The sequence below is a fragment of the Terrapene carolina genome, unplaced genomic scaffold, assembly GCF_002925995.2.
Source record: "Terrapene carolina triunguis isolate 2854851 unplaced genomic scaffold, T_m_triunguis-2.0 Scaffold233, whole genome shotgun sequence".
Classification (NCBI taxonomy): Eukaryota; Metazoa; Chordata; order Testudines; family Emydidae; genus Terrapene; species Terrapene triunguis.
Window position 1 is genome coordinate 1481249 of NW_020664584.1, and position 23878 is coordinate 1505126.

Below are 23878 nucleotides of genomic sequence, written 5' to 3' on the forward strand. Positions count from 1 at the left end.
TCCCCTTATTTAGCTGCCCAAATGGGAACTGAGCTCTTGAAATCGGGGCCAGTGTCTCTCTAGTTTCCCTATCTCTGAAAGAGGGATAACTGTGTTAACCACATCACAGGGATACAAGGTGGATTAATCAGCATTTGTAACAGTGCTTGGAAGATACCAACTGTCAGGGATATTTCTCTAAATAAGAGGGTCATGGCCTTGTCACTCGCTTGGTTCTATTATTTTGGATGCATACAATGTCTTCTCCTCCCCACACCCTAAAAAAATAAATAAAAAAAATTGGTCCTTTTCCATTTGGCAACACTGGGTTTTCTTCACCTGTTTCTAAACTAGCAAAAGCCTGGCACTTGCTTTTATGTCCGGATACAGTTTTGTCACAAGTTCGGCAGGAACAGGAATGAGTCTTACAAACAACAGCAGTACATGCAGCAAGCGAAGGTCCAAGATATCATCACCTAGAGCACGGGTTCTCAAACTGGGGTCGGGACCCCTTAGAGGAGTCACAAGGTTATTACATGGGGGGTCGCAAGCGGTCAGCCTCCTCCCCAAACCCTGCTTTGCCTCCAGCATTTATAATAGTGTTAAATATATAAACAAGTGTTTTTCATTTATAAGGGGGGTTGAACTCAGAGGCTTGCTATGTGAAAGGGGTCAGCCGTACAATAGTTTAAGAACCACTGACCTAGAGTGTATTTCAGTACCAGAAGTTCACGTTGCCAAGATCTGGCTCCAAACAATGGGCTAGTATCACTTTAAATTATTTCTGAATAGACTCGAATCTCTTGTGTTCTCTCACTTGGCAGCACTGATCACATCAAGTATCACCTTTCATGCTGGAGAGGCCTTGGAGCTTTGTATTTCCTGCTTGCTTTAGAGCAGACAAAAGAAAGAGGGAATCCCCGGTGGGAAGCGCCGTTTCCCTGAAATATGGGGGACGTGCTCAGTTTCCTGCTCCATAACCTTAGGCATCAGAAAATAATCCTGTCCTGAGTGCTCAACTACTGGACAAGGGGGAGTCTGCATATATAGAAAGGATATTTTTATCCATCCGCATTGTTCCAAACATGAGCAAGCCAGGAAGGCTCAGGAAAGTTATTTACAGAAATACGGACGTTCCAGTTCTCTTGGCATGCGTTTTCTGCAGCGTGTATTTGGTTTAAAAGGAACCGTCCCAAGTAACCCGAAAGTCAAATCACTGCAGCTACCTACAGACAGCAAATCACAGCAAACAAGAAAGCATGTCTTAAAATATAACAAAGAATAATTCAGATAGGAAGCCATGCTTTGTACTCAGGCTGCTGAAAGCATGGACTTACTTAGGGGTTATTCCTAGTAGAACGCACTGGACGTTGAAATTGGCTATACCCTGCCTTACAGGTTTAAAAACAAACAAACAAACAACAAGAAACCGTTCGGGTCATTCAGGTTTGATGGAAAATGTCTGCAGCCTTGAGGATCATCTGGGCAGGGGTGGCATGGTCATCAAACCCAGTGGGTAGCCCCCAAATCATGATGCTTTCCCCACAGATCTTTAGAGCACTCACAAAAAGCAAGAGCATTCCTGCAGAGATCCAGTGCCTCCACAATACTCACAGGGCCCCAGCCCCTCGTGGCAGGCAGCCTGTGGGACAACCACTCCTGGGCCGAATCCTGGAATACAAGTGTCACAGTACAGAAGGAAGGCCAACATTAACTTACATGGGGAAACCCTCACATGTCTTCCTTAGAATATAATAGGTATATCTCCATATATTATCTCATAGAACTGGAAGGGACCTTAAAAGGTCATCAAGTCCAGTCCCCTGCCTTCACTAGTACTGTCCCTGACAAATTTTTGCCCCAGATTCCCTAAATGGCCCCCTCAAGGAATGAACTCACAACCCTGGGCTTAGCAGGCCAACGCTCAAACCACTGAGCTATCCCTCCTTGCCTCCCCACCCTTCCCCCATGAAGCCAGAAGGGTGTCCAAAAGGGAAATGATGCAATCCCGATCCAATTCCGCCCCCATCCCCACCCCTTGGAGAGAAATTTGGCCAAAGCACAGCTATTCAGCAGATGGAGAAAGTGAGGCACAAAGAGGTGAGAACACATGGCAAATCAATGGCTAATCCAGGAATAGAGCACCAGGTCTCCTGATGCTCACCCCACAACTCCACCAACAGACTGCACCATATTGGAGCCTTCAGTATTCCTCCTGTTGCGAGTTCTGCACTGGACAGACTGGAGCAGGTGCTCCAAGGTAGCTGGGGTTAGTCCTTTCTCTGCGACACCCTCTTACATCCCCCCCAATCCCAGTTTTGTTGCTGCACGTTCACCAATTCCTCCCCCTAGTGGGTCTCTGAGTGAGTTCAGACCTGGGAGAAGTGCCAGTCTGGAGCCCTCTGTCCCGCAGCCAGCGGCAGGACAGGCTTCCAAACACGGGGCACAGCCCAAAGCCCTAGTGTGCAGGGAGCAGCTGTAGGGGTGGGAGGGCAGGTCAGCATCCTTAGCTTTCCCCCCCCCAGCTACGGATCATACAGGGGGTCCAGTGCCGAGGCTCATCAACGCAGAACTGGTCGAGACTATCACCAACTCAAACACTAATGAAGTGGGACATGCTGAGTTTGCTGGCCTGGGGAAAAATGAGGGTACAACTGGAGTTCCCTGAAGTATCACTCGATTCCCTACACTCTGAGCCAAGGGAGGTCTCACGGTCAGAATGGGGGCTTCTATCCAGAGCGGATGCTCTACAGCCCTGCAAGAGCAGAGCGTGCCGCACTATTCTTTGAGGCCAGGCGGAAGCCCCCCAGTATTTGTTTCCAGTTTCTCTCTCAAGCAGTAGTTCCCAAAAGTTAACCTGTGAACCCCTTTCATGAAAATGTCAAGTCTCGCGAACCCCCTCCAAAAAATGAATATTTCCAGGGATTTTCTCCTTTACTTGAGTATAAATTATAAAAGCAGTGATCTTGGAAATAAGCATGTCATAAAAACAAATTGTGTATTACACACTATTTATTATTAATTATTATTTATCATGACAGCATTTTTATTACATTATGAAAACGGCAACACTCGTCCAAGATCTCACTTTCGTAGCTTGCATCACTTTGAATAATCCTGTTATAAGACAAGACTCCTATGTTTCATCAAGGAGTATCAGATGTGAAACAGCAGGAAGGTATTTAAGAACTCAACTCAAAGAGTTCCTCCTACACAAGCATTCAGGTCTCGAGCAGTCCAGGCAAACAAACAAAGCTTAAACTTGTTCTTCATAATAATTAAAAAAACCCAAAACACTAGCTGCCTATTTCATTTTAAAAACAGCAAAAAATATCCACCTCCCTTTCCTTATAAGGAGTCTTGAAGTTTAAATCTCCCCAGTGTGATAGATAGGCTTGCTTTGATCTGCTTAGCTCTTGGAAGTCCAGGGGCTCTGGGCTGCTGGCCCCGTGCTGCCCGAGGTCCCTAGGGACAGCTCTGTCCGCCATTAGGGAATTTTTTCCTGAGAACCCCCTGTAACATTTCGTGAACCCCCAGGGGTTCACGAACCTGTTTGGGAACCACTGCTCTAAAGGAAGTCAAGGAACCGAAGGGACCTTTTGTAGAGGGCCAGGAAATCTCTTGTCACCTGCCCTACAATCTTCTTGTACTCCAATAGCTTATAGCACCCACGGCTGCATGAGCCATTGCTAAGCCCATAATGGCTGCTCCATTCCCCAGCAATGCACTGTATCTCCCATTCGACAACTCTCTGCTTTCCAACGCTCCTGCTTATCTGTTCCACTCCCCTTGTATAGCCTGCACACATACAGGAAAGCCCTTTCAAGAGACCAGCCCCATCTTGAGAATAAATCTCCAGATGACAGCCCTGCATTGTACAATGAACTCCCACCGACTGCAGGGGCAGCTCTGTGCGTGGAAAGCTTGCAGGAGCAGGCCCTTGGAATGGAATGATCATTTTTAACCAGACGCTCATGTTTTCACATACACTCAAATCCAGGCAAATCCAGTCTTACAGCAAGTGCAAGAGGGGAAGCTGTAGGAGCCATCCAGCATGACAGCGTACAGCAGGTTCAGACTTGGTGAAAGTCAAATCATCTCTCTGTTATCGATCAGCATCACCAAGTTTGGAACAGAGGAAGAACAGTCGACCGCGTGAAAATAAAGTAAGAATCCTATATTGCCACCCCTTTTTCTTGAGTCTCCACTCTCCAACTGGACAGCAGAGTGTTGTGCACTCCCCCTCAGCACACCGCAAACACTACACAACAGCTAGGAAGACAAGTGAAGACTAGTTAGCTAACACAATGCACAAGGAACAGTTTAGAAAGGCAGCACAATGACAGAATGTCAGGGCAAACACCCTCGACTGTGGCAGAAAATTCTACGGGATCCAAAGTCCACTCAATCAGAATCTCAGTTTTAGAGCTCATCAAAAATCTGGCCCCTCCAGGGACACAGTGCCTCTAGTACCACATGAGGTCACAGTTTCAGAGGGAGGAGTGCCACCTACTGAATCACCAAAAGCACTTTTTGGAACACCTGGCTTTCTTTGAAGCTCTCATATCCAACTACGGACCCAGCCTAAGAACTGTTTAGTCTATGAGCTGCAATGAGATTACAGCTTGAGGTGTTCTTTGTGTAATGGCAGTGTCCCATTGTGCCAGGTGCTATATAAATACAGTGGGAAAATTGCTGTCCCCAATCTAGACAGACCAAGGGTACATCTACACTATCCGCCGGATCAGCGGGTAGTGATCGATCCCCGATCACTCTGCCATCGACTCTGGAACTCCATCACGGCGAGAGGCGGAAGCGGAGTCCATCGATTCCGTGCTGCGAGGACACGAAGTGATTCTAAGTCGATCTAAAATACGTCGACTTCAGCTACGCTATTCTCGTAGCTGAAGTTGTGTATCTTAGATCGATCCCCTCCCAGTGCAGACCAGGCCAAAGGGTGGGAAAGAAGTCAGAGGTACAGGTGAAGTGATTCACCCAATGGTTACACACTAGACCAGTGGCAGAGCTAGAACTACCCCACAATTCTCCTGACTCCCAGTCCAGTACACTGTCCAGTGACCATGTTATGGCAGCTTGCACATGTTGAGGAGGAGGGCTAGCAGGTTGCTTCGTCGCACCTAAGCCACACCCCTTTAGTGATGCCCTCACTGCTGGAGGCTGCTCTTGGCCCCGTGGGTAGTTGGACAGAAGAACACACAAACACCAATGTTCGGTTAAGTTGTAGGAATTTATTTTAAATAACCTACAGTTGATTAAAAGGGAATTCATGATAAAAATAGAAGATACTTGTAGAGGAAAGACTGCGGGAAATGGTCTTCTCACACACACTAAGCTAACAATGCCTCTAAAACTAATGATTATAGCCAAAAAAAAAAAAAAAAAAAAAAAAAAAAAAAAAAAATGTTTTTTAATTTTTAAAATTTTTGTACACAATTACAAAAGAAAAAAATAAAAGCCCTAAAATCTTGATTATTTTTCCTTTTTTGGACCAATGCTCATTTCCCTCGAAATTTATTGACCTGTGAAACTTCTTTTTACACAATAAAATCTTTCAAGTAAAAGAGGGGAGGGGGGTTAAAAAAAGAGGGGAAAGCAAAGAAAACAGTCTGCCAAACCTAAAAAGTGGGTATTCTTGAAGTGTATAGAGTATGCTCAGAACAAAGGATGATGGGAAAATTGTTTGTCACTGATTTCATTTCTCCTCAAATTCCACACTCATCCTTCCCCCCCCCGCACTCATCCGTCCCTCCCCATCTTCCCCCCAAAATCTACACGATCTTTAAGATCAAGAAGAAAAACGTTTAAATATTTAAAAATAATTAAAAGAAATAAAAATTCACATTTAAAAAAAGAACACTCAAGTCAGGAAGCATCTTCCCATCATGCTTTGCTTTGAACAGATGTGGTGGGTTGTTTTGCGTTTTTATTAAATTCATGTTCCAATGCCACGATTGTTTTGAGTAAAACTAACAAAAAATAAAATAAAATAAAAGCAGGTACCTCCATGACCATCGTGACAGCTGTGGCAGGTGCGTTGGGTTTTAAAATTTTGTTAAATTCCTGAAATGGGGCAGAGGGAGGGGCAGGGGTTTAAGGAGTCCATTTTCTATTAAAATATAGAAGTTATTGCAAAACCCTAACTGTAAAAACGCACCAATATAATTGGATTTTGTATACAGTAGCTAAAGATCCCCCAAGCTCTTCAGTGTAATGATGAATTTGCCTGGTGGAAGGTTGACAAATCCCCCATCCACTTGCCCTGCCTCGAGAGAAACAAAAAACAAAACAAAACAAAAACCATACAGCTAGAATTTGGATCTCTGAAACATTTTTAAATAAGTTGTCCATAGGACAACTGGCTCAGCTCCTTTATAGTATTTCCAGGTTTATCTTTTCTCAAAGATGTTGGTTTCTTTGTCTGATGCTCGCTTGCCCCTCCTTACCCCCTCCCCCACAATTAGGACAAGTAAGGCTCACAGTTTATCAATCTCCCTAAAACCAGGCTTCCCCCCCACCCCTTTTTCCATAAAATCCAGCTCATTAAAAACAGGTTAAAACTCATAATCGTCCTCTGCCATGTCAATTGCCCAGGCAAATTTCTCTCGTTGGGTTTTGTTATAAATCTTCTCTACAGGAATTCCCCACTTCTTACACCTGCAGAAGAGAAGGAGACAAAAAGTTAGTCACCCGGGCTCACAGACATGCTCTCTTAATAGGAACACCTGTCTGAGGATCATTATCCTTTTCGCTCCAATGCAACCTTTTTCCTGTTCTTTCCTGTGCCCCCCTACCCACTGGCTCACACAAAGCTGGTCCTCCCCCACAAGGTCGGATCCTCCCACCAGCCTTGACAACCCCTATTCACAATTCTTGACCAACTCAGATTGCTGCTAGCTGTCCCTCTCCTTAATATTTGCATAGAGAGACTAATCGGGGACAGGACTCCACTGTGCTTGGCATGATACACAAAAGGTATACAACACAGTGCTCATGTCAAAGAACTTACAACCTGCTGCGCTTCCTTCCCAACCTCGCCCACTACCCAACCTGCTTGCTGCAGATTTACCTCCCTTCCCACAGTCCTCGAATCCTCCAACATGCCAAACTCAGGGGTGTGGGCACCCTTATCTGTCCCCATCACTGTGATCATAGGTCACGTTTGAGACGTTACTACACAACACCTTTCCGATGCCACGTGGCAGGACCTGCAGCTAGCAAGTCCAAGCTGTTTTAGTCACTCGGAGTGATTACTTTGGGATGGAGTTAACTCACAAGGATAACGTTCAAGTTGCAAACCATCCTGCAAGTGCCAGTAGCTAAGGAGAAGTTAGGATGGCTAACGGAGATCACAGGACAGGTGTATCTTTGCTAAGAACCATCCAGGCTGCTGAAGAGTTTTTCATCTTGTCTATATGCATACATTGAAAGCACAGTGGAAATCCCTTGGCACCAGCCACCTCTTCTCAAACAGAAGCCTTTGCCGTACGAATTTCTAGTACCGTAGGCAATTTAAAAGGCTAAATTCACCACTGACTGCAGAATCCCCAACTCCTGTGTCTGACAGAGGTTAGGTTGAGACTGTCCACATCGCAAGCCGCTTCCCCCAAAAAACTGGCATGATTGCAGTGTCTGCTCAGAAGGGGCTCAGGTCTGAAATAATGAGTAGGATGGGGTGGCCAGCCAAGAGAAAAGAGATGTAATAGAAGAGCTGAGGGGGAGGGGAAGGAAGTGTTCACAGTATGCCTGTCTCTAACCTCTACAGATGCTAAATTAAGACACCAAAATGTAAGAGACAACAATGTAATGGTCACTGCCCTTTTGGTCCCAGAGACACTGCGGTTCCTGCTGGAAGGTGCTCTTAGAAAAAATAATGATTGAGGTTGGTCTAAAATACAAAAGATTCGGAGAGGCTGAGATTTCAGAGAGGGTCAAGCTACTGCCTGGAAATGGATTACTGGGCAGAGCTGTGCTAAAGCCTCCCACCACTCTGGGACAGTGGACACAGCACAGGGACAGGCAGGACTCCTTCCCCACATGGCAGCTTACCAGGCAACTGAGATCCTGGGATCCAGGTAGTTGAGTTTGGAGGTGCCCAAGGCAATTTGCTTGTTCTCCTCTCTGTCTGTGGCCTGAACCTCCAGCTTCATCAGCTGCTCCTCAATCCTCTGCACGGCTTTTTTCTTGCTCTCTACTGTCCTGTGGGTGGGGAAAGAATCAGAGAACTGTTCAGAAAGAGCTAGGCCTTCGTGGGGGTGCATTATTACCCTACCGGGATTCAAAGGGACCCTAGTAACTTGCACCTTTCCTGAAAAGGTCCAGTGCTTAGCAAATGATGCCAATCAGCACTGAGATGCAGCCATCACCGAGGTGAAAGGTGACAACACTTTAAACAGTTCAATACACAAAATCAAGAATCTGGTATCAACTAAAGCTATTTGAAAACGTTTTAAGGAGGCAGAATGCAGTTCCTCAAGTTGGAATTTGTCCAGGACTCTAGAGGTAACATTCCTATTCCCGTATAAAAAGAAACCCCAGTTTAAAACCAGGCAGTCCACTCCTGCATGAAGTGGCGTGAGATCATCTATTAAGCACAAGAGTGCAGTATTCAGTCTGATCTGAAAGAGGGTCACTTTTCCTACTCTGTTTGTAGAGTCTCCCCCTTGGAAGTCTAATTACAAGTGTATGCTCCTATCTGGTTTTTGCATTCAGCACCCAACACTCTGCTCTGTAGTTTCTACTGGAGTAGACACGAAGATACCATCCATCTCCTACTCTGGGCACCAAAGGGAAAGCACATTGCTCGGCAAACTGCTTCCAGGGAGAGGGAGGGAGGTGGGTAGGGCCTGTTTGGCGGAGCAGAACAGAGAGAGGTTTGGACGAGTCATAATAAAATGATTTCTTCATAAGAGACTGAAAACTAACAGAGCGAAGACGGCCCACTAATAGGCTCAGAGGATGTGACCTGGGGATTCTGAGCAGTGTTCTGCACTCTCCTGTCACAGACTTGCTTTCAGTCTCTCACTAAACCATCAGCCACATGCTGAGCTCATGGGAGCATTGGAGGTGAGGGTATGTTGTGAAAAGCAGAGATCCATGCAGCTTGCTAGTGACCATGTAAGGAGTGACAATGACAGACTACATACTGCTCCTCAGCTAGGTGGCCATTTGCTAATGCAGGCCTGAAAGTGTGGGGGGTGGGGAACAAAAACTCAGAGGATCATGGATCTGGAGGGAAGGGGGGAGGTATTTGAAGCAGCACGGCTGCAGTAACAATCCTGTTTTGGGTTACCGCCCTGCGCTGCTGTGTGAGACCTTTTACAGCTTATCTGCACTGAAGCCAGACTTACTTTTTGGACTTTTCATCCCTCCGGACCTTGGCATCGGCTTTGGCGCTTTTCAGTTCTCTCCTGGCATCGGCTAACTGGTCCTTCTTGGCATCGATCTAGAAGAGGCAAAAACCCAGAGAGCAGGGTGGGAATTAGGAGTCACACCCACAAAGCGTGAATGACTACAGAAGAGGGGTTCGCTGACATCCAGGGGAACTGTACAAACCTCCTAGCAGATTCGCCACCTGTATCGAAGGGCCTGGGATTCAACCGGTGAAGTACATGTCTGAGTAGGACACGAGCCGGGATCTAATCCATAGCAGAAGAGCCAGATGGGGCTTTAAATAAATCCTCACACACTGGGCCTACATTTTCAAAAGTGACTAGTGACTTAAGACACCGTAATGGTGTCTAATTTCCTATGCACTTGTGGCCTCTGACAATCAAGCCCATCCAAGGTGTCTCAAGGTGAACACTGGAAAATGGAGTCACTCCAAATCACTAATCACTTTTGTAAAAATTAGGCCATTGGTATTTCAAATGTGCTGTGCACAGAGACCAGCTTGTGGATGTGCAGAGGGGATCGTCCTTCTCATAGTAAGGGGATCCTATGGCATTAGGAATGGACAGTTCCAACCAGAAGGTAGTAAGTAGGATAAAGCCTCTGGTTACTGCTCAGGAATTGGCATCTGAACAAGGGAACTGAGTGGAAGTAAGGTAGGATTTGCCAAAGCAGAGGTGGCCAATAGCCCATTTAGTCAGTAAGCCTCTCTGAGAATGCTGGATGCAAACCAATAAAAATTCATCTAAATGTGCCATACAATCCCATGGAGGGAAATTTCCTGACCCAGGCTGGTGATCAGTTTATGCCCTGAAGCATAAAGATTCCATGCTCTTGTAATCTTCCAAAAAAATATCAAGCACTGAATCTAGACAGTCAGTCTTAGCTTGAGATCTAGTAAGGTTTAAAGATTCCCAGCTCCTCAGTTCTTAACTGTTATTTTAAAACTCTCCACCTCCTCCCAAGGTAACAACTCAATTCAACTGTAAAAATCAGGGGTGGGGGCAGCCAGGTTAGGTGTTACAGAAGCAAGAGAACACCCCAGTGTAAAACAGAACACCTTATTGAGAGGGTTATTTTAAAGTCAGGCTGTGAACAGACCTAGCCAAATTTTGACCTCATGGCCTTCGGCAGAAACAATCTGTAAAGGAAGAGGTCGAGTTAGAGGAGTAGAGTGCACTGCGCGAAAAAGCTGCATTGATACAAAGGTCTACCAGGCCACTCTGAAGGGAGCAGACACCCACTCTGGTTTCCTTTCAGGGCCACAAATCAGAGAAAAGGACTGTGGTTTTAAGTTAAGCTCTGTAGCATGTCCTCAGCATGCGAATCAGACTTTGCTGAGGGAAAAATGACATCTTGCAAGAAAGATATTCTAGGAACCTTTCTGGCCTAGAAAGCCAGCTTATGCCCTCAGCACCTGATTGGTTGGCTAGGGGCAGAAAGTCAGCTAAGAAGTGGCAGATTTTGTTCTAGCCCAGTGGAGAAGGGTGCTTGTGTCTCAGACGATCTGTCCTCAAGATGGAAGATTTCCTTTTAAAAACCAGAGGACTCGCCTTACAAGACAGAGTGGTTTCAGACCCAGCCACACTGGCACTCCGTAGGCAGAGGAAAGTGGACTCCCCTTTAGTGGAGTTTGATCATTTGCTTCTAATTGCAGCGTATGATATACCCACAACCAAAGGAAAAAAGTAATTTCTAGCTCTATCTTTAATCTAAAGGAGACTAAAAATTACCTTGGTTTGTAGATTCATCATGGATTTCTCAAAAGTCTTTGGTGGCGCCCTCTGGTGGTTACACAGAATAGCAACAGCTCTATTGGCACGGTTATAGGAAAGGATCTTTGCTGGGATGTTATCATCCGCTGAAAAAGTTGAAAAGCAGGTGAAACAATTCTGAGAGGTTGAGCAGCCATGGACATGCGCCATTGCTTTTACTGATTCATATTCAATAATGAGGCTAAGTTAGTCTGCATTCATCTCTTGTATACCAGCCTCTGCACTGCATTTAAATTCCAAACCCGAATTTTATCCTGGCACCAAGGAGTTAAAGATGCCATTTTCTTTTCTTTATGTACTAGAGTCATGAGTAATTTCAGCAGATAAGAGCAATGCAAAGGCAACAATAGAGAGGGGCAGCATATCTAGCAGTCAGAGCAGGGTAAGTCAGGACTGTTCTTGATAGTACGTAACCTTGGGCCTGACACTTAACTGTGCAAAGCCACCATTTCCCCTTCTGTAGGAAGGACAATATCTCCCTGCCTTAGAAGGGGGGTTGGCTCATCCATGTTTTGTGCAGCACTTGGATGGATGGCGTTACACAAATGGCCAAGTACTAATGTTGCCCTGCATGTCTCAGATGCACAGAGGGAGGGATTTTCCAGGACACAGCCACTCTCCCTCTCTTCCCACCTCAAAGGGTCACTTCTAAAATTTTAAGTTTCTTAAAATAAAACACCCATCAAGATAGTGGGGGGCAGGTCCTGGAGACCTAGCTGTGCTGGCTGCAGGACACCTGGGGATGATGGTATGAATACACCAAGATGGCTGTAGGCCAAGTCTGCATCACCCCAATCCTAGGGTCACTGGCCCATCCCCAGTGAAAGCCAGTAGCCACAGGGCTGTTTTGGCAGCTGTGGATTGGCTAGAGGCTGCAGATCCCTCAACAAACTCTCCCACATCAGCCATGCCTCTTATGTTGAGGGCTGCAAGGGGAGTAGCATAGGTCTAGAATAGCCAACCCTATGCCACCTGGCATTTTAAGGGAATCCCTAGGAAGCCAGTAATGTCCTCTTTGAGGTTGCCTTGTGCCACTAGAATGGGACAATACAGCCTTGTGAGGGACCAGAACATACTTTCCCAATAATCTAAACACTTCAAGGCAGGTCAAACTTTGGGCCTTAAGCCAAAGGAGGGGAGAGTTTTTGGGGAAAATCCTAAATCACGTTTCATCCTAAGTAACTTGTCCATCCCCTTCCTAGGGTTTTGGGCCTCGTTATCCAGCAAGAACATTTTGTACTCGCTGAGGCACCTTAGGGATCCACCCCAAGGTATCATCGCCACACAAATCATCACCACAAATGAGGCTAGGTGGTCCCAGACAATAGCACTTACGGGTAGTGAGTTCTTTTAGCTGCTGCTGTAGCGTGATGGAGGCATTGTAAGTACGGAATACCTTGGCTGTCAGGCCCTCCATGAGATCTTGAAGATGTTTATTTAAGATACTGGTCTAAGGGAGCAGAAAGAGTTAGAGGTTTCAGTCACTCCAGCATTAGGACTAGAATCCTTCTGAATATTTGCATCCTTGCTAGACTCACAGTCTTGCCATTGGACCAGAGGTTTAGCTGTGAATTTCTAGGTACACACACTATGATCCAGTCAAGGAGAATATGTAACCCATGCCTGGAACCTTTCTATGTCTTCCTTAGGCCAATATAGGAATAATGGAATATGTGGTAGCTACAACTATTGACAAAGTGAACAAGGGGCTGGGGTGGAACTGGGCTTTAGATCTGCATTGATGGAGACTAGGGAGGAGGAAGAACTAGCATCTGATGTGACCACTTGAATGAATGGCAAAGCAATTCTTCTTCCTTCACTGTTATACTTTTGGCCCCAATACGTGGGCGTGGGTCTGTCTCACCTCAGTAGGGGCCCTCAGCTCCTTCACAGTGTTCAAGTTGATCTGAATGTGTGTGGGTGGGGTGGGGTGGGGTGAGGGAGTTGGACAGCAAGGCTATCACCTCACACATCCCACGCCTCCTCCCCATGCTTAGGCTGCTGTTGCATAGCAACAAGCCCCTAGTCGGAGCAAGCCAGACTGCTTAAAGACTAAGGTTTTAGACCAGTCACTTAAAAGTGCACATCCCTACTGGAGACAGATGGCTATTGCCTCTGTGCCAGTCTCTGCCTGGCCCACTGGAAAGAGACAGATGAAATCTAGGCCTTCTCTGCAGCAGTACGATTTGCTGCTGGCTGGCAAAAACAACAGAGCCGTCGTACCATGTTCGTCTAATACAGGGGTGAGCAAACTTTTTGGCCCGAGGGCCACATCGGGGTTCCGAAACTGTACGGAGGGCCGGGTAGGGAAGGCTGTGCCTCCTCAAACAGCCTGGCCCCCGCCCCATATCTGCCCCCTCCCACTCCCCCCCCTTCAGAACTCCCAACCCATCCTGCTCCTTGTCTCCTGACTGCCCCCTCCCAGGACCCTAGCCCCTAACCGCCCCCCCTGGGACCCCACCCCCTATCCAACCCCCCCGCTCCCTGTCCTCTGACTGCCCGACCCCTATCCACACCCCAGCCCCCGACAGGCCCCCAGAACCTCTGCCCCATCCAACTGCCCCCTGCTCCCTGTCCCCTGCCTGCCCCCCGGGACTCCCTGCTCCCTGCCCCTTTACCATGCCGCTCAGAGGACCAGGATTGGCAGCCACGCCGCCCAGCCAGAGCCAGCCATGCCGCCGCGCAGTCTAGAGCGCCAGGGCAGGCCGGCGGCTCTCGCAGCTGCGCTGCCTGGCAGGAGCTCGCAGCCCCGCTGCCCAGAGCACTAGCAGCTTGGCGAGCTGAGGCTGTGGGGGAGGGGGAACAGCAGGGGAGGGGCCGGGGGCTAGCCCCCACCGGCCGGGAGCTCAAGGGCCAGGCAGGACGGTCCTGCGGGCCGATGTGGCCTGCGGGCCGTAGTTTGCCCACCTCTGGGCTAACAGCATAGTAAGACTCACTAGGGTTAGATTAAGGAGCTCTGAAGCAGTATTGTTGCTTACATTGAGTCTGTCAAAGAGGTCATCCTCAGGCTGCTTGTTCTCCATGAACAGCTGAAGATTCTTAAAAACCTACAAGAAAGGAGAAGGGAAAAAAATACTTCACAAGGAGACTAGATGGCCCTGGGGTTTGGGAATGGGATAGAGAGCCTTTTGCTTCTGGGTTTCCAGTTCAACAGTGCCTGAAGGTCATTGCCTTCTAAAGGCTACCTGATGGTCCATGGGAGAAGAGCTAGATCCCATTCCAAGTGGACAGGTGTCCACATCCCAAGTCACCACTAGAACTTGTGCTAATAGTCTCCTCCCTGGCAGCAGAAGAGCCAAGGAGTGAATGGCCCATCTCACCCCTCTGAGGTGATCCCTCTAGGTCAGAGCTGAGAAAGACTCTACTACTATCATTGCTATTAATTGCCCTGGTTAAAAAGAGAGAGCCAAGCTGGCACTATTCCCTGGCAGAACAAGGTTACTCTCAGAGCATCCTTGCTACCCAATGTGCACCCTGATCCTTCTCCCATTGGGCAGAGTTGCCATCTCAGGCCCAATCCAGTGATGTAAACTGACTTGGCAGCCCTGATACAGCCACATCCCTTTGTTGCATTTGATGTTTCACACAACCACACCACAGCAGTTCCACACAAAAATCAATCAAGGCATCCTAGATTATGCAGACAGAGCAGCTCTGAAATCACTTGAAAAATCAACTTCCAGGCTTTTCAGCAACACATTTTGATAACAAGACATCTAATACACAGAGATTTCTATTTCCATAATAATCAATTCCCCCATTGTGAACTCTTAAAGAGCATACCCCAAGAGGGACTAATGCCAATGAATTTAGTAACAGAAAAATAGATTTTTCTTTCTTAATCCCTGTGACCCCCTCATTTCTATAATAGTGACAGTTTGAAAAAAAAAGTCAACATTTACTGCTCTTTGCCATTCGTCACAGCATTACAGACACTGTATTTTACACACTGTGCTATGTGTATAGTTAGTGGGCCAGATTCCTCTCTCTCACACCACAGTAAATATAGCGTAAATAACTCCCTGGATTTTCGTAACGCCTCTGCTTAAAGTGAGTGGATGGAAATTTATCTTGGAGCCATCCAAGTAACAACAGAGATAGAACTGGTGGACTGAATATAAACAAAGCAAATAAATATTGCATGGAACAGAAAGGTCTCAGTCAGCAGGTATGTACTTTGTACAATAGTTCTTAGGTCAGGCATACTTCAGTGAAGCTGCTCCACTGATTTACACCAGAGTACCTGAGAACAGGGCCTAGCCCACTGAAGGCAAACATTCAGACATGAGCTTCAACAAAAGAAATCCCTTGTATAATATCCAGGCACACGTCCATGATACTTGATGTATAACTCCAAGTTTACTTACTGCTACACTAGTAACAGTGCAGCCAAGTACCTACCACCCTGTGCTCTTCATACTGCTGGGGAGGTTTGGCTTTTGCACCTGTGGATATGACTGTGTCCCAAAGACGTCTATCACTGAGAAAAAAGCAGGATGCTAAGGCTACAGACTAACAACACGTCCACATAATGGCTTTAAAATAACCATTGCTGGTCACATGGATATGGCATGGACTAAACGGCCACCAGCTCAGAGCATGGAGACTTTAGAAAAGGAGAAACCTCAATAAAGGCCTCACAGTATGGTTACTTCACATCAGAACCAAGAAGGTGGCAGCCTTACTCCTCCAAAGCACCCACAGGAAGGGAAGGTCAGAAGATAAGCTAACTTATTTTCTGCCTTCACATCTGAATAAAACACAATGTACAGGAATCGCCACTTCTGGAGATTTTCCACCAGCCAGTTCCTCCTTTCCTTGTAACAGTGCACAGAGACAAGAATGGGAAACATCTCACCCTCTTCTCAACGGGGACTTTGTTGTAGTATCGAATGGAGTCTTTACCAAGGAAGTCAAATTCAACCATGTATTCCTGGCCATCCAACTCCGGATGCAAATTAATGTGTTCCACTCGGAGGGAGCAACAGCCAACGGTGTCCGCTGTCTCCCCTTCTTCCTTCTCATTACCAGCTCTCAGGGCAAGCTACAAATTGAACAAGAGAAGGGGAGGTGGGCAAATGGAATCCAAATAAGAGGTTTAGCATTTCAAACTGCTCTGGTAATTTATGGATTGTGGGGTCCTCTGGGAGTCTTGTCTGCCCAGTAACCAGGGTATTCCGATTTAGCATGGTACCATGTGCCTGATCCTTGAACAGAAGGGGAGCACGGACATTCAGAGAGGCTAAAAACAGGCAACTCTCAAAAGGAGAGGTTTGAAACTTAGATTACTGACATTAAAATATAAATAGCTGGAGTCACAATGAAGTGCAATGGAAGTTATATGGCTGGTGCCAAAAAGGAGAGAAGACATAAGATACATTAAAATCAGGATAAATAAAAAGTTGATTATTTTTTAAACTGGATTTTTCATTTAAATTAAAACATTTAAAAACAAACAAACTTGTTTACAATTAAATTTTACATTATGACAACCTATGTTAAGCCCTAGTTTACTATAATTATTAAAATTATTTAAATAAAAAAGAAAGCTTGTGCCTTAGTTACTTTTGGTTTCATTTTAACTAGCAGTTGCAGAGAACATGTATTAATGTTCTTCATTTGCACTAGTTTATTCAAACGTGTGAGAAACTGACAGAGTTGACCAAACAGGAAAGCTTTTCCTCTTCCAATCTACGCATACAAACCAGGTGGGAGAGGATGAAATCTATTAATGCTAAAGACATGGGGCCAGATTTTCAAAGATATTTAGACACCCTAAGGATGTAGATAGGTTCCCAGTGGGATATTCAGAGCAAATAAGCAGAATCTTCATAAGTGTAGATTAAGCTATATGATTGCTTAAATAAATGTATATAGATATAGTGTATCCCCTCCTGGTTGGCCAAAAGTACCACCACATTTAGAGGCTATATATAATTGTAAATAAACATGTTTTAATATTGCCTACCAAGGAGAATGAACCTTTCTTTAGGAAAATAACTAAAAAGTACACATGCAATACAAGATTAAAAGCAATTATTTATATACAGTTTCCTGCTTGCTAATTTAAATCATGACTAAAATTACTGTGATTTAACTCCATCCACGCGGATGAGTAATTAACTGGTCACAGAAGCCACACAGCAGTGCTATCACTATTAGGGACACAGTTTTAAATAGTACAATTGCGTAAACATGGTGACCGACTACAGTTTTCTAAGTGTGGCAAGACCAATTAGCACAGTTCATGTCAGAGTAGTGAGGTTCATAACTAAGTGGTAATACAAAGCAGAGCATTCCAGTAGGAGTTAGAAACCCCTGGAAGCCAAGGGCCATACACCCACCTGCAGAGCTCCCACTGATCCCACTGGGGGACTCTGAAATTAACCTCATTGTGACTTTTGTCTGAACAAAACAATATTGCTCAACGTAGCCAGGTTCAGTATGGCAATTTACTGATCTGGATTTCCAGTTAATTATGAGGAAGTGGAGACCACTGTCACTCCAGAAGGAGACCTCTGGGTACTCTGAGGACTGGACTTCTAATAGAATAACCAGTAGTTTCTCTCAAAGCCCTTCAACTCCCTTATTTAATTTGTGCAGCGTGTGAGCGTTTCTATCAAAATTTTATTTGGGCTTAGGGACAGGTGCCCACCAGCCCTGCATCTTTATTCAGAGTGAGGCAGGAAGAGGAAACTGCCAGAAATCAACCCTCACTTTATCAATGAAGTACAGTGCCACAGCTCTCTGTCGCACTTTCATCTCTTTGGACTTCCAGTCTTCTCGATATTGATTCCGTATCTTATCCACACACTTCTTTAACCTCCGAGCTGTCTCATATTTCTGCCAGTCCTTCTCACCCTGCAGAAACAGTCACAAGAAAGTCAACACACCTGAAAGTGAGCAGCAGAAGCAGAGAGAGTTCCTGCTCAAGCCTATGTGCACAAAATCACTGGGAATTCATTGCTCAAAGTTCTGCCTGAACTAAGTTCACATGCAGCTGCACATAGTTCAGTGGCCATGACATCAAGTGCCTGCACAGAAGTCAGAAATCAGATGAGAGAGGTACTTGGTCTTCCAGGCCCCTCAATGTACAAAGGTACCCCCTACTCTATTAAGGAAATTGCTATTTTCTTAGCGGTCCCCTTCTCACTATTAGAGACCCACTCAGTAAAGCCATAAAGACAGCAGAGTGAACTCATTTTAAAAAAGCTTTGAATGGCACATTAGAGGTGTGTGATGATACGGTTACTATAGGTCATCAGAAATGATGTCCCACCACACACTCAGGACAAGACTCTTATTTTCGCTCCAGGGGAGCCACCCAGTAAGTGTAGTGTCTCTCTTAAAAACAGGCAATTTTCCTACTGAGAAGGCCTTCCCAAAAATCTGTCCTACTAAAAACGGAAATCCAACTACTTTCAAAGTGTCATCATTTGTTTTTACATGATTTGACAATTACCAGTTATCCGTGCTCACAGCGGGGCCTGTTCTTCTCAGAACATCACCTCCTCCTCCATCTTGCAGTGAAGTAACATAGCTGGATTTATGCCTTTAGACGGACACCCAGCACATGGTTAGGACTTCACTGCATGATCAAGCAGGAGACACTGGGGCCAAACTTAGAGACAAAATTGGCAGAAATTTTCTTTTAAGCTTACTGCAGACCATGAAAGGCTCCCAACTAGGATGAGAACATCCTTTCAACCAGAAATCTGAAAGCACTTCACCGATATTATTCCACACCCCTACAGAATAGCGATTACCCTTATTTGGCAGATGGGGAAAACGAAGGCAAAGTGACTTGCCCAATATCACACAGTGAGTCAATGGTAGAGTAAGAAAAAAGTCGGTCTTGCCTCCCTGTCCGCTGCCTTAACCACTAGATGGCCACGCTCCCCACCTTAAGAGAGTCGGTTAAGATGCAGCATGGCCAAGCAACCTTCCAGATAAAACCTTACCTTGATTCTAGAGCTGGGGTTCAACATGATGTATTTAATAGATCCTTGGATGTTTTCAGTCCATGACACCAACCAGGTCACCTTGTTATCATGCCGGACCTCCTTCCATTTGTGACCTGGAGGAGGTGGGGGAACTTTGGAATCCCTGCATAAGGTAACAAAAACAGCAAGAGGAAAGAAATGGTCTTAATAGACCCCAGGTGATAAAATATAGATGACTAGCAAAGGTTAAAGTGTTAATGGACAGCAAAACATATTAAACAAGTCTCTCTCCCTATTCTAGTCTGGGAAACGGCATTTCTGTAGCAGGATAGTAAGATGAATCAAACTGAAAGTCAAAGATCAAGAGATACACTGTCATGTTTATGCTTCTTACGGAATTGTTCCCTTTTGATAGTTATTGTGATAAGTAGCATTGTTGGGAAGCTCATTGCTTTGATTTGGGGATGTTTCTGCAGCTTCAGTAGTCTACATGGAGAAGGAGAAGTCTGAAGACCCTACACATTGGTCTGTTGCCTCTTAGGACACAAGAAAAAAATCAAGTGGGAGAGCCATACATAAAATAAATACCCTTTGGCCCCAAGGGAGTAGAATTAACAGGAGCTGCCCTGCACTGTAACAGAAGATGCTGGTGTTGATCAACACTGAGGTGTGTGGACAGAGCTCTGTGTGACTTATGAAAGGAATGGCTTGTACACAACCGATGTTTTCATTATATCTCTCACCCTTCAAAACACCTAAAATGACCAAGAAACCCAACACATGAACTTTTGAATGCTTAGATGCCATGTCAAGTTACATATACGATAAAAAAAGTTATCCTAACTAGTAAGCAAAGCAAGGTGCAAAGCATCCCATGCTCACTTGCTGCAATTAATGATGATGTCTTCTGGCATGATCCGTCTCTTCAGCATGCCCATTTTGGGATGGTTGCCACGCCCTCTGAAGAGGCCTGGGGGTTCAATCTTGAAGTTGGCGATCCTCTCCTTGTGGTTATCCATGATACAAAAGCCATATTCTTTTAGTAACCGCTCATTCTCCTCTTTGATTTTCTAGGAAGACACAAAACAGGGGGATTGCACTGCACCCAAAGACACCACGTTGCTCAGTATCAGACTGAAGCAAAATTCATTTATTATTTGTATTGCAATCAGGATTGGGGCTCCATTGTACTAGGTGCTGTACAAAACACTGAATAAAAGGCAGTCTGCCTAGAACAGCATACAATCTAAATGGCGATACAAACAGAAAAAGTCAGGAACTAGTAGCTAAGGCTATGATTTTTGTAACGGAGGTCACGGAATTCATGGCTTCCAGAGACCTCCGTGACTTCAGACGGCAGTGGCTGGGAGCTGCAGGGTCCCCCCACTACCCCAGGGGGGGTGGCAGGGGGACCCTGGAGCTCCAAGCTGGAACCCCCGCAGCTACCCAGCCACTACAGGCGGTGTGGGGACTCTGCAGCTCCCCATTTTGTCAGGTATTTTTAGTAAGTCACGGACAGGTCCTGGGCTTCTGTGAATTTTCTTTATTGCCCGGGACCTGTCCATGACTTTTACTAAAAATATCCGAGACAAAGTCTTAGCCTTACTAATAGCTAAATGTAATATATGAAACATGTAAAATTTTTTCTAAATTTGTAATTACATTTCACTTGTCTCTGACCTATTCCCCCAAACCAACTGCCTCTCCATTCCCCTCTGTCCATGTGCCACAAACATCAAGTTTAAGGACTTTTTGATCCACTGCATTTAACATCATGTTGTTTAAAGAAACAAGCTTCTCACTTTGAGACCTAATACAAGGTTGAATGGTATGAAGAAATCAATGCACCCTTAAATGAAGTTGCACCAACTGAGAAGTGGACACAAGAAAGCTCCTTCTACTCTATTAGTTATGCAGGGTGTGGTGTGTCTCAACCAATATTTATCAAATAAAAGGCTAAAAGCCAGCAAAGCCAGGCACATGCTCTATTCCATACTGGGAACCTTTGAATCCTGACACCATGGGCTTCAATTGTTTTGGGAAAACCATCCCCCATCCAATTAGAGGAGCTCTGAACCTCACCACCTAGGACAGTTAGACTAGAATTACATTACCAAAAGCACTAAATGGAACCAAATTTAGATCTTGTGATACGTTTCTAGTTCTTACTGAAGTGGGTATCTAGGGGTTGTGTGGGGGTGGAGGGAAGACATGCAGATACTCCTTGAAAATATCTTCATCCTAGTAACACCATGGTGCTGAAGGAGAAAGGGCCAGAAACGTTTTATTGTCAGAAAGAGAATTGCAGTAGGTGGAGGTTTCTTACTAAACACTGCTCTCGACATATTACCTATGCAGACATGTTAAGTGGAACATAAGTGACACAAGGAATCTCGGGGATGTTACTAGGAAACGAATGAATTCTTAGTCATCACAGTCAGATCAGCAGAGAGAGACTTTTAGCTAGAAGTGCAATACTTCTGCCAATCCACCCTGGGTGGTACAGGTTTTACCAAATCCCTTCAGTGTGATAGGAGTGACAGACTGTGCATAGATGATATGGCCAGAGGAACGAATAAAAGATTATGATTATAAAAAAAAAACCAACATCTAAATGGCTAGAACAGTCTTCTACAATTCCCTAGAGTACCTGTTTCTCTTCCTTGGACATCTGTTTCCTAGCTTCTGACTGAGCTTTGAAATACTGGCTCATCTGTGTGAAGTCACACTTGCTGAGGTTGGTGATGGTACTCTTTTCTTCTGAAGTCATTTCCTGGGCGGGTGAAAGTAGAGCTTAAAACCTTCTTATAGTTAGAATAAGGTTTAATTGCCCCTCCCAGCCCCTTAGAACGTATCAAAGGGCAGGTGCTCCTAATAAACACAGCTTCTGCCTGTCTATCAAAGAGCTGCCAATTTCTAGTAAGTACTCAACCTAGCCAGGGTGAACGAGAAAAGGATGAAGAGGGTATATGTGGCACACAGAACATTAAGACTGTGTCTGATCTTTGCAAGCATTGAGTGCATATTCTATTACACAGCAACCTTTCAAACCACTTAGCCATTCAAGGGTTGTTGAAGTTACTGGGGGAAGGAGAGGCCACCTAGGTAACCTGGGCCAGCTGCCTGAATATGCTTATTATCTTGGCACGCTTATAGTGGTTGGGATAGTGAAGCTCCTACTTTGCAAGACTTAGAAAGGGGCTAGCCTCTGATACAAAGGTAGTGATGGCTCTTCAATTCCACAGTTTCAGTGGGGCAAAGATTCATAAAATTCCAAGGCCAGAAGGGGCCATTGCGATTGTCTATTCTGACTTGCTGTATAAAACACAGGCCACAGAACTTCTCCAAATAACTCCTAGAGCAGAGCTTCTAGAAAAACATCCAATCTTGATTTTAAAACTGTCAGTGATGAAGAATCCACCACGACCTTCGGTAAGTTGTTCCAACGATTAGCTACTCTCATTATTAAAAACGTGTGCCTTATTCCCAGCCTGAATTTGTCTAGCTACAACTTCCAGCCATTGGATTGTGTTACATCTTTCTCTGCTAGCCAGAAGAACCCATTATGAAATATGTGTTCCCTGTGTAGGTACTTCTAAACTGTAATCAAGTCACACCTTAACCTTCTCTGTTAAACTAAACAGATGGAGCTCCTTGAGGCTAGTCTATCGCTACAATGCAGGTTTTCTAACCCTTTAATCATTCGCCTGGCTCTTCTCTGAACCCTCTCCAATTTATCAACATCAGGGAGGGGAGGGATAGCTCAGTGGTTTGAGCATTGGCCTGCTAAACCCAGGGTTGTGAGTTCAATCCTTGTGGGGGCCATTTAGGGACCTGTGGCAAAAATCTGTGTGGGGATTGGTCCTGCTTTGAGCAGGGGGTTGGACTAGATGACCTCCTGAGGTCCCTTCCAACCCTGATATTCTATGATTCTATGATCATTCTTGTACTGTGGACACCAGAACTGGACAGAGTCACACCAGTGCCAAATACAGAGGCAAAATAACTTCTCTACTCAATATTTCCCTGTTTATGCATCCCAGGATTGCATTAGCTCTTTTGGCCATAGCATCACACCCTGGGAGCTCACGTTCAGCTGACTATCCACCATGACCCCCACATCTTTTTCAGAGTCACTGCTTCCCAGGATAGACTCCCTCATCCTGTAAGCATGGCCTACATTCTTTGTTCCTAGATGTTGTATTCACACACATATTGTTTGCTTGCACCCAGTTTACCAAGCAATCCCGATTGCTCTGTATCGGTGACCTGGCCTCTTCATTATTTACCACTCCCCCAATTTTTGTGTCATCTGCAACTTTGGCAGGTTGCTGATTTTACATTTTCTTCCAGGTCATCGATAAAAACGTAATGATCAGCTCAGCCATACCTACCATGTCACATCACACGCAAGTATGACTTGCAAAAGGTCCACCCTTGTTCATTTAAGAAATATTTACCAGGAGGCCCTTCCTGGAAAACTACAGAATAAACAGGAACTTTCAATGCTAACATCTGAGGCGGCCCTTTGCTCTCTGCCTTGCATTAGCATTTTGTGCACTGAGTCAGAGTAGCCCCATTCTCTCTCTCTAACACTCAGGAGAAAATGGCCATGTAGGCTGTCATCCCAGTCCAGGGATCCGTACCTTTCGCCAGTCTTTAAAAAAGTTTTTCCTGAAGATATCCTTTGTAGTGTACTCATGATCAAGCATTTTTGCAAAGAATGTAGCAACTTCTTCTGCTTTGGGACTCAGCTTCATTACTTTACCTATG

The 23878-nt window shown here is 45.4% G+C and overlaps 1 protein-coding gene across 1 annotated transcript in view; it reads right to left on the bottom strand.

Moving 5' to 3' along the window:
* Positions 1-5410: 5410 nt before the first annotated feature.
* Positions 5411-23878, bottom strand: part of TOP1 (DNA topoisomerase I) — an 82232-nt gene continuing 63764 nt past the window's right edge. The window contains exons 10-21 of the mRNA XM_024202020.3: positions 23752-23873; positions 21756-21878; positions 19988-20175; positions 19124-19268; positions 17880-18023; positions 16021-16206; positions 14141-14209; positions 12498-12612; positions 11121-11248; positions 9348-9442; positions 8047-8196; positions 5411-6654 (exon numbers count right to left, since the gene is read on the bottom strand). Coding sequence (XP_024057788.1) covers positions 6552-6654; positions 8047-8196; positions 9348-9442; positions 11121-11248; positions 12498-12612; positions 14141-14209; positions 16021-16206; positions 17880-18023; positions 19124-19268; positions 19988-20175; positions 21756-21878; positions 23752-23873 — 1568 coding nt within the window. The 3' untranslated portion in view covers positions 5411-6551. The remainder of the gene's footprint in view (positions 6655-8046; positions 8197-9347; positions 9443-11120; positions 11249-12497; positions 12613-14140; positions 14210-16020; positions 16207-17879; positions 18024-19123; positions 19269-19987; positions 20176-21755; positions 21879-23751; positions 23874-23878) is intronic.